Source organism: Sphaerodactylus townsendi, linkage group LG03 (assembly GCF_021028975.2).
Source record: "Sphaerodactylus townsendi isolate TG3544 linkage group LG03, MPM_Stown_v2.3, whole genome shotgun sequence".
Lineage (NCBI taxonomy): Eukaryota > Metazoa > Chordata > Lepidosauria > Squamata > Sphaerodactylidae > Sphaerodactylus > Sphaerodactylus townsendi.
This window is the reverse complement of record NC_059427.1, coordinates 157,433,176-157,448,024: the sequence shown is the minus strand read 5'-3', so window position 1 is coordinate 157,448,024 and position 14,849 is coordinate 157,433,176. Positions and strand designations below refer to the sequence as shown.

Here is a 14,849-nt window from a genome sequence, read left to right as displayed (position 1 = left end):
ACAAGCAGGGCAGGAGATGATATGCATCTCTTATAGATTGTTCCTAGCAACTGGGGACTGGAGGTCTATAGCGTCTGGAACAAGGAAATTACATTTTGGCGAATAACTGCTGCCGGAGAACTTTATGGAGGACATGTAATCCCTTTTTAGCATCCATGCATGCTAGGCTTTGATGTATCTTGTAGCAATTTAGAGCCAGCAACTCACCCGAAATTCTTTGGCTGATTAATCATTTGCCTTTTAACCGGTTGAGTGACTGAACTGAAAGAAATCTACACGTTACTAAAGGTTCAATGGAGATGTCTTTTATTATTATTATTATTATTATTATTATTACTATTACTATTATTATTACTATTATTACTATTATTACTATTATTAATTATTATATTTATAAAACGCCCTCCCCCGAAGGGCTCAGGGCGGCGAACAAACAAATAGATAGAGCACAAATGAGATCTCAAGGCAAATTTAAGATGACGCCGTGCGTTGTCAGAAGGAAAGGCCACCTTTCAGATTTCTTTTTTCTGTCCTTTGATGGTGAAGCACCACAATCCAATTCACTTAAAAAATATGTGGCACTCCTTAATATGAAGCCACATGTTCAAGGGCTTAAGTTGCCATTGACTAATTGACCAATTAAGCTGATTAATGCTGATCAATATTAAATAGATGAAAATGTATTTAGCCATGGGCTGTCGTAACAGCAATGATCATAACTGTGACACATATTTCAATAGTGAGGAAACCTATTGGAGCAGCAGTGGCGTAGGAGGTTAAGAGCTCGTGTATCTAATCTGGAGGAACCGGGTTTGATTCCTAGCTCTGCCGCCTGAGCTGTGGAGGCTTATCTGGGGAATTCAGATTAGCATGTGCACTCCCACACACGCCAGCTGGGTGACCTTGGGTTGGTCACAGCTTCTCGGAGCTCTCTCAGCCCCACCTACCTCACAGGGTGTTTGTTGTGAGGGGGAAAGGGCAAGGAGATTGTAAGCCCCTTTGAGTCTCCTGCAGGAGAGAAAGGGGGGATATAAATCCAAACTCGTGCCAAATAAATGCAGATGCGCATCTCAGATTAATCCACCCTTTATTAGTGGCGAGGAAAATTTCTAACACTACTGTTGCCATACGTTTTCTTCTTGGAGACTACAATGCCCATACAACGTATGGTAGCTCTATACCTGACAACCATTTTAAAGTGTTAACTTATTTTCATTTTATCATTTTTAACTGTTTTTAACTGATATACACTGTCTAATATTTAGGCAGGGTAGGATACTTGTTGCTATATTATTATGTTTTTAACTTGCTAATCAGATCTATTTATACTGCAATTTTATATTAGACTGTATTTTTACATTGATGTGTAGGGGTATTTACTGTCACTTGTTCTGGCTATTTAAAAAAAAAATCTGAAGTGATCTGACCCCTCGAAGTCAACCATCAAGTTATGTGGACTATTTCCTTACCATTGACCTATATTTGAGACTGCAGAGTGTGTTTGTGTAAATCCTGATCTGTCTATGCCTATTAAAGGTTAAATAATAATAATAATAATAATAATAATAATAATAATAATAATAATAATAATAATAATAAAAATCCAAACTCCTCCTCCTCCTCTTCTTCTTCTTCTTCTTCTTCTTCTTCTTCTTCTTCTTCTTCTTCTTCTTCTTCTTCTTCTTCTTCTTCTTCTTCTTCTTCTTCTTCTTCTTCTTCTTCTTCTTCTTCATAATGTCTACCAGTCCCAGAGTATAGAAGTGGATGTCTATTGGCTGGGTACCTTATAAACCTCTTATTAATTGTCCAGCACACGTTGATCCACAAGTGTCTTAAGAAGTGCCAATGAAAAGCAGCTACTTTTAAAACGGACTTTGGATCATTGGCTTGAATGGCAATCACTGACAGTTTGTCTGACCTTTCTCAGACCCATCTCCTAAACTGGACCAGAATAATCCATGAATAGGCTGGGTAGTGTGTTAGTCCTGCCGACTCAGGTGCCTATGTGAGAGAGAGCCAGCATGATGTAGTGGTTAAGAGCAGGTGCACTCTAATCTGGAGAACTGGGTTTGGTTTCCCGCTCTGCCACTTGAGCTATGGAGGCTTATCTGGGGAACTAGATTAGCTTGTGCACTCCAACACATACCAGCTGGGTGACCCTGGGCTAGTCACAGTTCTTTGGAGCTCTCTCAGCCCCACCCACCTCACAGGGTGTTTGTTGTGAGGGGGAAGGAGATTGTAAGCTCCTTTGAGTCTCCTTACAAGTGGCATCCAAGTCAGAGACTGTTAGTTGGGCCAGGCACACCACGTTCCTTCCAGCTTTGTTACTGTCAAGACAAGTCAATTTCTTCATCCAGCAACATCTCATAGAAGTGTGCAGTTTTGCACTTCACTGATCAGCTGTTGCACAATGTTAGTGTAGACTGTGTGGGGGTGGGGGTGGGGAGTGGGCTTGATATCATCAACTCTTGGGATGCTACATAGATTAGATAAGCGGCGAGCATCCTTGCCAAACACTAGCCATTTTTGGGACATCCCACCCAAATACATGCCAGATTCCACAAACATCCCATGCCCAAGTGCTAGCCATAAAACTCCCCAGCAACCACAATCAACATTTTAGTATCCACAGAGAAAACCATGCAACAGTCCTATGCTCTAGGGACAGAGTTGTGAACGGGTATTGTTCTCAACCAGTATGGCTCCTGGTTTTGGGGTAAGTAACTGGTGCAGCTCTTTCTCTCTCTCCTTTTGGGAACCTTCTGCTCATTTCATATAGGCCCCTTCCGCACACGCAAAATAATGCATTTTCAAACCACTTTCACAACTGTTTGCAATTCCGCACAGCTTCAAAGAGCACTGAAAGCAGTTTGAAAGTGCATTATTCTGCATGTGCGGAATGAGCCATAGTGTCTGGGCTCCAGATCAGAACCTTTGTGTTTGTGCTCTTCAGCCCATGCCAAGAGGCTCTCCTGCTTAAATGCATACCAGGAATGAGAAGGGTAGAAGCAACCAATGGAAGGGGGGATTTCCAGCTCCCGGCTGACCTTAATCCCAGATCAAAAGAGGAACCAGCATCATTCAAAAGGAGCCTTCTAAGGATCCAGCCCTCAAAAAACCCAAGCACTTAGTTTGGCTCTGATCCATAGAACAGGCGAACCGCATGCCCCATGACAGAACATTTGCTGAAGTGTCCCAGCCTGAATGTGGTGGATGGTGTTTCTCGATATATCTGTTTCTTTTTTTTTAAGGAAAAAAGCTTTGTCGGTAGGAAACTAGAATCCTTCTTCCTGACTCCATAGTTTTCACTGTTCATGGAAGAGTATTAAAAACATAATCCATCCCCTAGTATGCAGTGGTCTAGTCCTACGAATGCTATAACATGTATTTTCTGCTAGTCTAATATTTAGGCAGGTATTACTGTTGACAGATCTGAAGCTGCCAGCTCTTCCCTACAGGATGTAAGCAGTTCTGCATCTCCCTTCGCTTCCTCTGCAACCCCCCAAATCTCGAATATCCTGGCCAAGTTGGAATGAAGTTGGGGCTGTTTAAACAGCTGCCGCACCCTCTTGTGTTCCCCCACCCCTATTCACTGCCGAGGCATGTGAAGCTGTTCCAGTTGGTGCAGAGTGCCAGGGCTTGCTGGGTGGAGAATGGAGGGCTGCACTTTCTATCAGAAGTGTGTTCAGAGAAGGTGGTTCCTCTCTAGGGAGGCTGGAAAATTCTTGCTTCCCCAGCGAATGCCTGGAAAGGCCTGCAGGGCTTGGCTGTAAACCCGTTCTGCTCATCTGCTCTGATGACCTTCTGTTCCTTGGCTGCTTCAGAAGAGCTGGGAATTTTCAAAACACCCCACACAATGTTCTTGATCACGTGACTCGTCTCGCCATCCCACCTGTGGTAGGTTGAGATAGCTGTGATGCAATAAACTTACCAAAAAGTGGGGGGGGGGGGGACACCTAGACACACATTTCTGAGCTTGAAGAACCAGTTAAAATTGTTTATTTTTTGTTACCCTAGAACATCCAAACATTATTTAGCATCCAGGAGAAGGGGTCTTCCAGGCCAGAATTTGTAAATGCAAATTTTGCTTTTGGACGTCCCAGATCAAATCTTTGTATTTTCTCCATATATCTATGCTTCCTCAGCCCAGATTATCATATTATATTGGTTATATTTCCCCATACTTAATAAATGTCCCCATACTAATTTCCCCATTCTTACTAAAAACATTATTTGTGCAATTGTTTCAGACATAAGATAGTCTCATCCCATGTATTGAGTCCAATGTGTCAAAAAAAGTATATGCTCACACATGTGTGTGCAAGTACAAGGTATTGTATGTGGCAAATTTGTCCTATACTGTGATAGTCTAAACAGAGAGCAACCTAAAAGAGGAAGAGTTTGGATTTATATCCTCCCTTTCTCTCCTGAAGGAGACTCAAAGAGGCTTACAAACTCCTTTCCCTTCCCCCCTCACAACAAACACCCTGTGAGGTAGGTGGGGCTGAGAGAGCTCTGAAGAACTGTGATTAACCCAAGGTCACCCAGCTTGGAGTTCACAAGCTAATCTAGTTCACCAGATAAGTCTCCACAGCTCAAGTGGCAGAGCGGGGAATCAAACCCGGTTCCCCAGATTAGAGCGCACCTGCTCTTAACCACTACACCACGCTGGCTCCTAGAGGTTAAGTCCAGTTATTTATTTACTTCATTTATACCCTGCCTTTCTCCCTACTGGAGATCCAAAGCAGCTGACATTGTTCTCCTATCGTACCTTTTATTTTCACAGCAACTAAAAGTGTGCGAACGGCCCAAGATCACTCATCAAGCTTCCAGGCAGATTGAGGATTTGAACCTGGATCTCCCAGATTCTGGTCTCAAACCACTTCACTGTTGTGAATGTAGGAGAAAAAAAACAGCACAGTAGTGAAAAAGAAAAACTATACCAGACATATGTCCATGTTGGCCTATCCGAGGGGTCTGCAGACTATGGCTCTCCAGATGTTCATAGACTACAATTCCCATCAGTCCTGCCACTTGGCCATGCTGGCAGGGGCTGATGGGAATTGTAGTCCATGAACATCTGGAGAGCCACAGTTTGCAGACCCCTGGCCTAGCCACATCTCATGGTGGAATCCTAACAGTGGCAGGAAACAGAATGTAGTGTAAGTTTAATTTGTGTCCATTCCTAGACTGTTTTCTCATTCAAGCCTTAAACCTTTGATCCTCCTTCATTATGCTTCCTATGCTAACCTGATGATCGAAGTAGGAAATTTAGGAAGGACGTTTGTTGTGTTGATAACATTTTGTTAGCTTAAGTTTCCCCTTACAAAGTTTCCCCTTACTGGGGAGGGGCTGTGGCTCAATGAAAGGCATAAACTTTGCATGCACGAGGTCGCAGGTTCTGTCCCTGACATCTCCAGTTAGAGGACCAGATAAAAGGTGATGAAAAATACCTCTCCCTGAGACCCTGGAGAACCTCTGCCAGACTGAATAGACAGTGTGGACCTTGGTGGAATAATGGTCTGATTCAGTATAAGGTAGCTTTGTGAGAGATGCGTAGTAACTAGAGTGTTGGGATAGGCTCTGGGGGATGTGGATTCAAATACCACTATGCCATGGAAGCGTCTGAGGTGACCTTGGGCCAATCACACGCTCTGAATCTAATCTACTTTACAGGCTGGTTGTTGTGAGAGTAAAGTGGAGGAGGAGAGAGTGAAGACACTCACTTTGAGCTTAAGTTTCTAAAACTGAAGCAAGATCTGGTTTGAAACCTTGTGTACAAAAACACCACAACGCCTGACATGGTGTGATATCACTTCCTCAGTTTTGGTACTTGGGGCAAGTATGGAAAAAAGCCGTTGTACTAGGGAGGGGAGATTGCTTTATGGTGAATTGCCATCAGTGTCTGCCTTCCCTTGCCAACCCAATCTCTCTGTGACAAGGCCATTGGCTCTGGATTTGGCTGCTGCCCGTCTCTGCAGCTGTCTGTTAACAATTATAGTGTAACTGCAAAAAATTGGGGCCAAATAGTCAAAGAAATCTGGGCCTTGATCCATTTTTATTGCCAAGAGCTCGTTGATTTAAGAGCCCCGTGGCACAGAGTGGTAAGCTGCAGAACTGAAGTCAACGCTGTGCTCACTATTTGAGTTTGATCCTGACAGAAGTCGGTTTTGGGTAGCTGGCTCAAGACTGACTCAGCCTTCCGTCCTTCCAAGGTTCGTAAAATGAGCACCCCAGCTTGCTGGGGCTAAAGTGTAGATGACTGGGAAAGACAATGGTAAACCACCTCCTAAACATAATCTGCCTAGTAAGCATGATACCCCATGCCAGTAATGTCACCCCATGGGCCAGTAATGACCCGGTGCCTGCACAGGGACTACCTTTATCTTTTTTTATTGATTAGCCTCAGCACTGCCAAGTCTGTCTCAGGGACAATAGGAATTTTTTTGTGTCTTCTCCAAGCCTGTAGCGTCTCTGCCAAATCAGCCAATCAAAATGTTGCATTTGCAAGTGTCAGTTGAGAAAAGCATAGATTCAAAAAGGTTAAAGATGAGATAGTCACATTTGGATCACGGAGCATGCAATTCCTGAGGAGGAAAACTTTTCTTAATTACATGTCTTTTTGGGTAATTATTGGGAGTAGAAGCAGGCCAAACAGACACTACTGGAACACTACAAGAGACTGTAAGAACGGAAGTGGGAGTGAATTCTCCCAAGTGAGAAATAGACTGGCCAAAGCGGTAGTCCAAACAATACACAGCATCTTTGGCCCCATCGGCTAATTGACCAAGTCTAGGCATAAATTCGGTCTGCTGGCTGCCAAATCCCACTGCAAGCTAGCTGAGCAAGACTCTGTCACTTTCTATGTTTTCTGGTTTCAGACTGGAGTTTCTCTCAGCAAAAGAGGCTAGGTAGGTTGTAAACAAGTATGAAGGGCCAGGCTTACCACTGTTTCTATAGAACTAATGTTTTTGGGCAAATCTTACGTTGTTACCTGCCTCGGGAGGTGCTCAGAAGACAGGCTGGCATATCAATATTAACAATAAAATAAATGCACAGCTCCACTGTGATTTAACTATCCCCGATTTGTATGTACCTTTCTGTGTCCACAAGGAATGCTTGATGTTGGGAGGCGGGGGAGTGACTGTGAACATTTCAAAGCTCCTTGTGCCATTGGCTTGCACACCCATATAGTAATATTTAGAATTCATATAGCATTTTAGAGAATGTTCAAAGCATTTCATGTGTACTTTATTATAGTAATCCTTACAAAATGGGAGGTCAGGATTACGGATACTCAGCAGAGAATTGTAGAATACAGTACTTGCTTTGTGGGGTGGGGATGAGGCCCGAGTTCATATTCCTGCTTAGTTATGGAGCATATCAGGTGGCCATATTCGTCTCTCAGGCTAACCTATTTCACAGACTGTGCCACCCTGACCTTGGGGGAAGGGTGCTGAAAGAGAAAGAAAGAAAGAAAGAAAGAAAGAAAGAAAGAAAGAAAGAAAGAAAGAAAGAAAGAAAGAAAGAAAGAAAGAAAGAAAGAAAGAAAGAAAGAAAGAAAGAAAGAAAGAAAGAAAGAAAGAAAGAAAGAAAGAAAGAAAGAAAGAAAATACTATGCAATTGAAGGGTTGAGAGAAACTGGGTTGGCTAGAACCACCTAGTCACTTTGTGGCCAATGCCAGATTTGAGCCTTAGGTTTCTCAGCACAAACTCTTAGCCTCATTCCGCACATGCAGAATAATGCACTTTCAAACTGCTTTCAGTGCCCTTTGAAGCTGTGTGGAATAGCAAAATCCCCTTGCAAACAGTTGTGAAAGTGGTTTGAAAACGCATTATTTTGCATGTGCAGAAGGGGCCTCAGTGAATTCACCACACCAGCTCTAAAGGGTCTCTTCCCCAATAATTAACACCAGGCTGTTCAGTAGTGTATTGCATTTCCACTACCCCCTTTCCCCGGATATTGTCCCATTCTTGGTGTTTTGTTCTCTTGTTGTAATGCCCAAACTTATCATTATGTGTGAAGATCTTTTCTCTCAGAAAGTAACCTAGTGGTTGAGTCACACAAACCTCTCAGCCTGAAGCAGGCAGATATGGCACTAAGTGTTTCAGGGTCTGCAGTGGAAAACCCAAAATTTGGCCACCAAGATGACAAAAATACATTAATAAACAGTTGAAAATCTCCTGCCTTTCAATTCTGTTTCAAAATCTGAGGCAGGCCACCTCACCCTGTTTGGCTATGTGGACCATTCTGGAATCTTCTGACTTTCATTTGCATCAGCCCAGTCAGTGGGGTACCACCATAGACTCTTGATCAGTAGACAGTTTATTGTATTCACTGAAGGTCATTGTGAGTCCTTCTAGGCCACAAATGTACCCAAGGAGATAGAATATAAGATATACATTGTTACATCTGTTGATCTCCAGCATAAGGAAAAGTTATTTCCCTCATCAGCTTAATTGAAAGATGCTCTGCAGCATTACCTACCTGTATGCGCACAAAGTTGTGACATTTTTGATCCTCTGTCAAATTGGATTTATTTATTTATGACCATTATTACAGGCAGAAAGTTAGATGTAAGCTATCAAACAATCTCTTGGCTCTTTATGGGCAATGGAATAGAGAAAACTCAGCTCTCTTACATTGTTTTGCCCACTAGTACAGAAACCTTTTTCCATGGAATTAGCTCTGTATTTCTAATTTTAAAAAACTTTTGGCAAAATTTTGGGGACTTTTTTTTCCCTTTTAAAAATGTTTCCAAAAGGGGAGATGAGTTAGATTCAATCTGTGTTGAAAAATACACATGAAAACTTTGCTATGTGCTGATGGGGCTGGAAGTCATCAGAGGCTGACTGGAAATGGTGAATGCCCTAAATGGAGGGGATCATGTGACTTGGCCTCTGGTGAAAGTAGTACTGAAGAAGCAGATCTTATGGCCATCAGTTATGGTCTATGACAGCAAAATCTACTTCTTTTTTCCCCCTCTTTGCTTTCTCCTAAAAGATGGACCCAGTGCAAAAGGCGGTGATCAACCATACGTTCGGAGTACCTGTAGCCAAGGCCAAGCGCCCCATTATCTCTTGCAATGTCTGCCAGATCCGCTTCAATTCTGAGGTGAGTTATAGAAGGGGTGAGCTCAGATCTCTCTGTCTTGTTCTGTGACCAGAGGTGTAGCTCCAAGGGGACAGGAGGTGCATAGCGCACTTAGCCTTTCAAGCACACCCCTAATGGGGAGCACAAGTGGCGTTCTGGGGGGCGATGGCGTGGCAATCGAGATCCAGGGCAGGGGCGTTCTCAAGAAGGCGAAGGAGGGGACGGAGGACGCACCAGTGCACCGGGTGCTTTCCCCCCTTGCTATGCCTCTGTGACGCTGTGAATTCTGGAGGGTGCTTATTGGTATGACATGTACAGGTGCCATGGAATATACACACACCTCATTCTGAAACCAGATTCAGTATAAAGCTCAGGGGAATGGAAGATGTGTAGGATTTGGACCTACCTTTGCAGAGTTGGATTCAGAGAGACCCAAAAAGGTAATGTAGGTCTGATTTCTACTTCCTTCTCCCCATAAACTCGAATATGATGTGTCATGGGTTGAACAGAGAAGCAGGTAGATGCACCTGGTGAACATATCTGAATGTAGCAGACTGCTTTGTGATCAGTCAGATCATTGTCTGCTCAGATCAGTCTCAAAGTCTCAAGCAAATTTCTTGTCCAAGCCTTTTTCTGGAAATCTTGTTAACTTAGTAACATTTGGGTTTGAACAAGTATAGAGTCTTGCAAGCCTTTATTGGCATAGAGCAGTACAACAATAATAAAAACAAATTAAAAAGCATACAAATTAAAAAGCATATAATACAGGATATACATGTGGGTTTGAACAGGGAATATTCTGCATGAAAAGAATATACTCTGCCTCTGAGTTCACACACTTCCCCATAGATGTAGATCAAATAAACAGATTAGCTAAGACACGTGCTGAAGAAAGGGGAAGCAAAACAAAACAAAATTACCATCCAGTATGACCTCGGAGAAGAATTAGTGTAAGATCGAATTCAGAATCAAGTGTATCCACAATCCAAGCAAAGCTGCAGTTCTGCACAAGTGGAAGTAAAGTCCACTGAAATCAGTGAGATCTAATTCTCAGAGATCTTGATTAGATTCTTGCAGTGAGGGTGAAATTTAATGTTAGCAGAAACATGGAGCTACATTGTGCTCTGTGTTCCTTCCTCCCCTCTTTCCAGAAGCATGCAGCATAACAAAACACACGATGTGACCTTTCTTCATTGTGTGTTTTGCTTCTGCCAACAACCAATTCTGGGGAGAGGACTGATAACGTAGGACTGTGGCTGCATCCACACAGTGAGGATTCTTCATTTTGCATTCATTGCTGCTGGCACACAGAGATATTCTTATTGGCAATGGAGCATCCACGCTGAAGTTTGCAGCGCATTTTCCTCCATCAGTTTCCATTTTTAATGTGTTACTGGGGGTCTTTTAAAAATGGTCACTACTATAGCAATATATTGTAGCAATACTTTTTAAAAAAAAATTCCAGTGGTTCAGCGAGAAAAATGATGGCCTGCTGGGGCTGATGGAAAGAAAATGGCACCAGTACGGGCAGGATCTTTGAAAATGTTCGCTGCCCCCTTCTGATGCTGTTCTAACATGATTATACTGCAATTCTGAAAAGACTGTACTAAATAAACAAGGTCTGTGCAAGAGAGTATACAGAGATTGGGCAAGACCTGGAAAGTAGACGGCATCTTGTGACTGTTCTCTTCTTCAATTTGGAAGCAAGATAGAGAGAAAAAAATAAATCTGTGGAAAGTATCTCTGAAGCCATGTTACATGCTTTCTCATGTTACACGTTAGTGAAAGAGAAAGAGCAACCTTTATTTATTTTAAACAAGACAAAAATATCAAAATAGAACATCATTAAAATATAAAACCACAAAAATGAACAGATGGAGAAAACTTTAGTGGATAAAAGCCCAGAGCATAAAAGATTTAGTAGCCAAAATGATCATCATCATCGTGCCGTGACCTGGTTGGCCCAGACTGTCCTGTTCTCATCAGAACTCGGAAGCTAAGCAGGGGGGGACGTTTCCCCACTTACCTTTGCTGCCCTTTGCTGTGCGCTACTCTCAGCGCGCAGCATCTCTGGTGCGTGCCCGGGCGTCCCCACAACCCCGCCTCCTGCTGTAGGGGGAGTCATCCAAAAGGCACACCGTTTGAGGAGCGCCAGGGATGCAGCAGCTGAGGGGAGGCAGCAGGCGACCTTGCTTAGCCGCCCTGTAATTAAAACAGATGAAGTGCCGAGAGGGGGGGACCGCGCTACTTGAGGAGAGTAGCGCGGGGCTTAAGGTAAGTGGGGAAAGGGCCAGGGTCATCCCTGGATAGCACTTGGATGGGAGACCACCAAGAATGATGGGCCCCAATGGGAAGAGCATTCCCTAGGCCACAGGTGTCACTCATGGCCCTCCAGATGTTATGGACTACAGTTCCCATCATTTCCTGCCAGCATGATGCTGGCAGGGGATGATGGGAACTGTAGTCCATAACATCTGGAGAGCCGCAAGTTTGACACCTATGCCCCTAGGCAATGTGCTATTGCTAAAAAAAAAAGGCTCTGGCCACCACCCAACTAATCTCTGCAGGTTATGCCACAAAGGAACAGAACTTATAACACAGATGTAATTGGATAGTATGAGTGAAGGCAGTCTTTCAGGTATCCAGACCCCAACCCAAGTAGGCCTTAATAGCAGGAACCAGGACTTTGTATTGTGCAGGGAGCAGAAAACCAGTGCTTCACAGGAGTTATACAATCCCTGTATCCAGCTCCAACAGCCAGAGCTCCAGCAGTTGCCTGGCTGTCATATTTTACGCAACTGAAGTTTCCTGATAGTTACCAAAGGTCGTCCCGCACAGTAGAGACCATGGCTGTAATCTTTTCGAGCAACAGCTGCAGCTGGTGTGTCAGCTGGAGATGGTTGAAGGCCCCTACACCCCTGGAACAGACCTGACCTGAGCAGCTACATTTTTTCATGCAAGGTTTTAATTTTGTCCAAATTGCCTTGGATGGGATAGAAGACCATGGTCATGATCAAGGTGACAGATTTATGAGACAGGTAGGGGGGTTGGCTGGAAATCTTAGTTGTGCAAAGTAGAAGCCAGACAACTGGGCAGTGTGAAAGACAGGACCACGAGACAGTATGGTGAGGTTAACCAAAGAGAGCCTGATCATTGCCTGCACATTGTGTGGTCAGACATGCCTTATTGCTTAGGCGAATGGGAAAAAGCTGGCCCAACAAAGAGTTGCTTTGGGCTTTCTTAGGCTAGAGACAACAGCAAGTGGACCTTGAAAAGTAAAATTGCAAGCCACACATGGGGAGGGTCCTGCAGTATCTCCAAGCCAGAATATGGAGGGAGAGGGCAAGAATATAGCAAAGCGACATACATTTATGGCTGCCTAATGAAGTCATCTTGGACAAGGCAGGTACTATACTCTGTCTCAGATAAAGATGTTCGTAAGGTCAGTTGAGGTGCATAGTCAAGAAAATTGTATGCTTCCACATTAGAATATAGTCCCAACTGAATATGAGAATTATCATTCATTTTCACATGTTGCCTTTGTCAAAACCATTATTTTGTGCATTAGTGAACATGGTACTTTGATACAAGAACAATTATAGTTAATTGAACAGCTATCATGAAACTTCTATAGGAAAGCAGGGCTAGGTAGGCACTAGGACCCAGGAAGAGCATTCTACAACAAAGATGGTCTGGCATGTTGAGTTCTGTGGTGGAGGAATATACAATCTACTAACATCTTTTTGTGAAACAGAGCATAACCTGCTCAGAACTCATGCTAAGCTGTATGGGCAGAGAGGCAGTCTTCCACATTCCTAGCAATACATACTAGGGCAAGAAGGGGGTGTGGGAGGGTTTGGGGTAAGGTTTGAGCTGTCCAGAAAAGATGGTGGAGCGGAAGAGACAAAGCAGAAGCATGCTGATATAGGCCTGCCATTTTTTTAACCACTTCTTTCTCTGACTTCTTCATGTAGAGCCAAGCCGAAGCACATTACAAGGGGAATCGCCATGCCCGGCGAGTAAAGGGAATTGAGGCAGCTCGGACGCGGCAGAAGGAATCAGGAGCCCGCGAGGGAGATAAGCCGGGGCCAGTGGGCAGCCCGTCCTCTAGCACTGGGGAGAGCGATTCCGATCGTACAGGTACCAGGTTTCTCCCATTCTAATTCTGTTATGGGTATCCGGGGGAGTGGGTAGGAAAGGAGCTGCTGCATATTCCAAAGTGAAGCCGATCCCTGCAAAGAGTCCACCTCGCAGTGCATCCCCAAGCTTGCCCCTGAAACGTTGTCTGGGCTTTGGAACTGATTTTCCACGCTGACGTTCAGCCCAGGGAAAGAAAAAGTGCTTCTGAGCATGTCAAAAGAGCTTAACCACTGTGCAGTCACAACCCACCCATGCATACTTGGCAAGTTTGAGAGGAAGGGTTGTCAGCAGAGTTCAGGAACCCCTTCCTGAATGGGTCAGCCTCCCCGCTTGGTCTAGAACACAGGAGTCAAACTTGCGGCCCTCCAGACGTTATGGACTACAGTTCCCATCATCCCCTGGAATGGGATCATGGGAACTGTAGTCCATAACATCTGGAGGGCCGCGAGTTTGACACCTATGGTCTAGAAGGTTTCTTACTCTTCTTCCTTCCTGAAATGCAGCCAGTTCCAAAAAGCGTATGAGGAATGTTTGTAAAGTTTTCTGGGAACACATCAGGGGCCTCCGGCAATGATTCTGCACCAGTTTCAAGGCTGAGGGAGGCTTTCTGCTAAAGGCAGGGAGGAGGCGGGGCGGGGAGGTTTTGTCAGGCACCCTTTCTTTTGATGTCTTGACCGTCCTCCTGATGCTGGGAACCTGAGCCTGCTTGTCAGAGCAGGGTGACAGGCGAGCAGGCAGGTAATTAAATCGCCTCTAATTAAACATTGATTGCGGCTCTGATAGCTGGTGGAAACGGAGCTGGGGCTGCAGCTGGCCTGTTCGCCTGGGGAGCTCTGCCTCCCAACTGCAGAGCGGGAAGCTTCGGCGGCCTATAAGGGGACTGACCCTCTTCCCTCCCACACGCTCACACGGCCCCTCCTGATGCACGGCACGCCACTGACATCTTCCACGGAGTGCTGATGCTGAGCCAAATGTGTCTCCTGGGAAGGCGGCATGTTTAGGGAAGGAGGTAGAATGTGCAGCCAAATTAGTTCATCCTTGGGGCTAATAACTCCTTGGGGACCCTCAGGTGAACTGAAAGGCAGTGTATGGAAGGAAACAAACTATCCAGCTACCCAGCAAATAATGTTATTTGCCAAGGCTGGGATTGGGGAGGGGCGGGGCGGGGTGGGGGGGTCACCCAAGCAGTAATCTGCTTTACTGGGATCGACCTCAAGGTTTGAGCCACTCCCACAAAGCTTTTTTTGCTGGATTGTTCCTGTTTAGTTTGTTCTTTACCTTTAATATGTGGTTATGAACATTGATAGATAGCCTAACTTTATGTCAGCGCAATCAGCAGCTCATGGCAAACTGCCTTGGAATGTCTCCGGCCTTGAAACCCCAATGGGGGTCACCATACGTTGGCTGCAACTTGACGGTGCTTTCTATCCCAAAGAATCCCAGTTCCTGAGGGAACAGTTGACACCATTTTGTTGAAGTGCCTGAATTTGCACATCACAACAAATTACAAGGTTAGATCAAATACTTTTTTTTTAACTAGGAAGGTTTAAATCCTACTTTTGTGTGGAAGGGGTGGGGGAGCGTATGAGGTAGATTTTGAGGTTCATTCACCTCA

General features: G+C 44.5%; 1 protein-coding gene across 5 annotated transcripts in view; it reads left to right on the top strand.

Annotated features, from left to right (window-relative positions):
- The window catches only part of ZNF385A (zinc finger protein 385A), a 238,716-nt gene that overhangs the window by 182,889 nt on the left and 40,978 nt on the right, over positions 1-14,849 (top strand). For all 5 annotated transcript variants that reach the window (XM_048489923.1, XM_048489921.1, XM_048489922.1 and 2 more), the window contains 2 exons: positions 9,005-9,115; positions 13,069-13,234. In XM_048489923.1, coding sequence (XP_048345880.1) covers positions 9,005-9,115; positions 13,069-13,234 — 277 coding nt within the window. The remainder of the gene's footprint in view (positions 1-9,004; positions 9,116-13,068; positions 13,235-14,849) is intronic.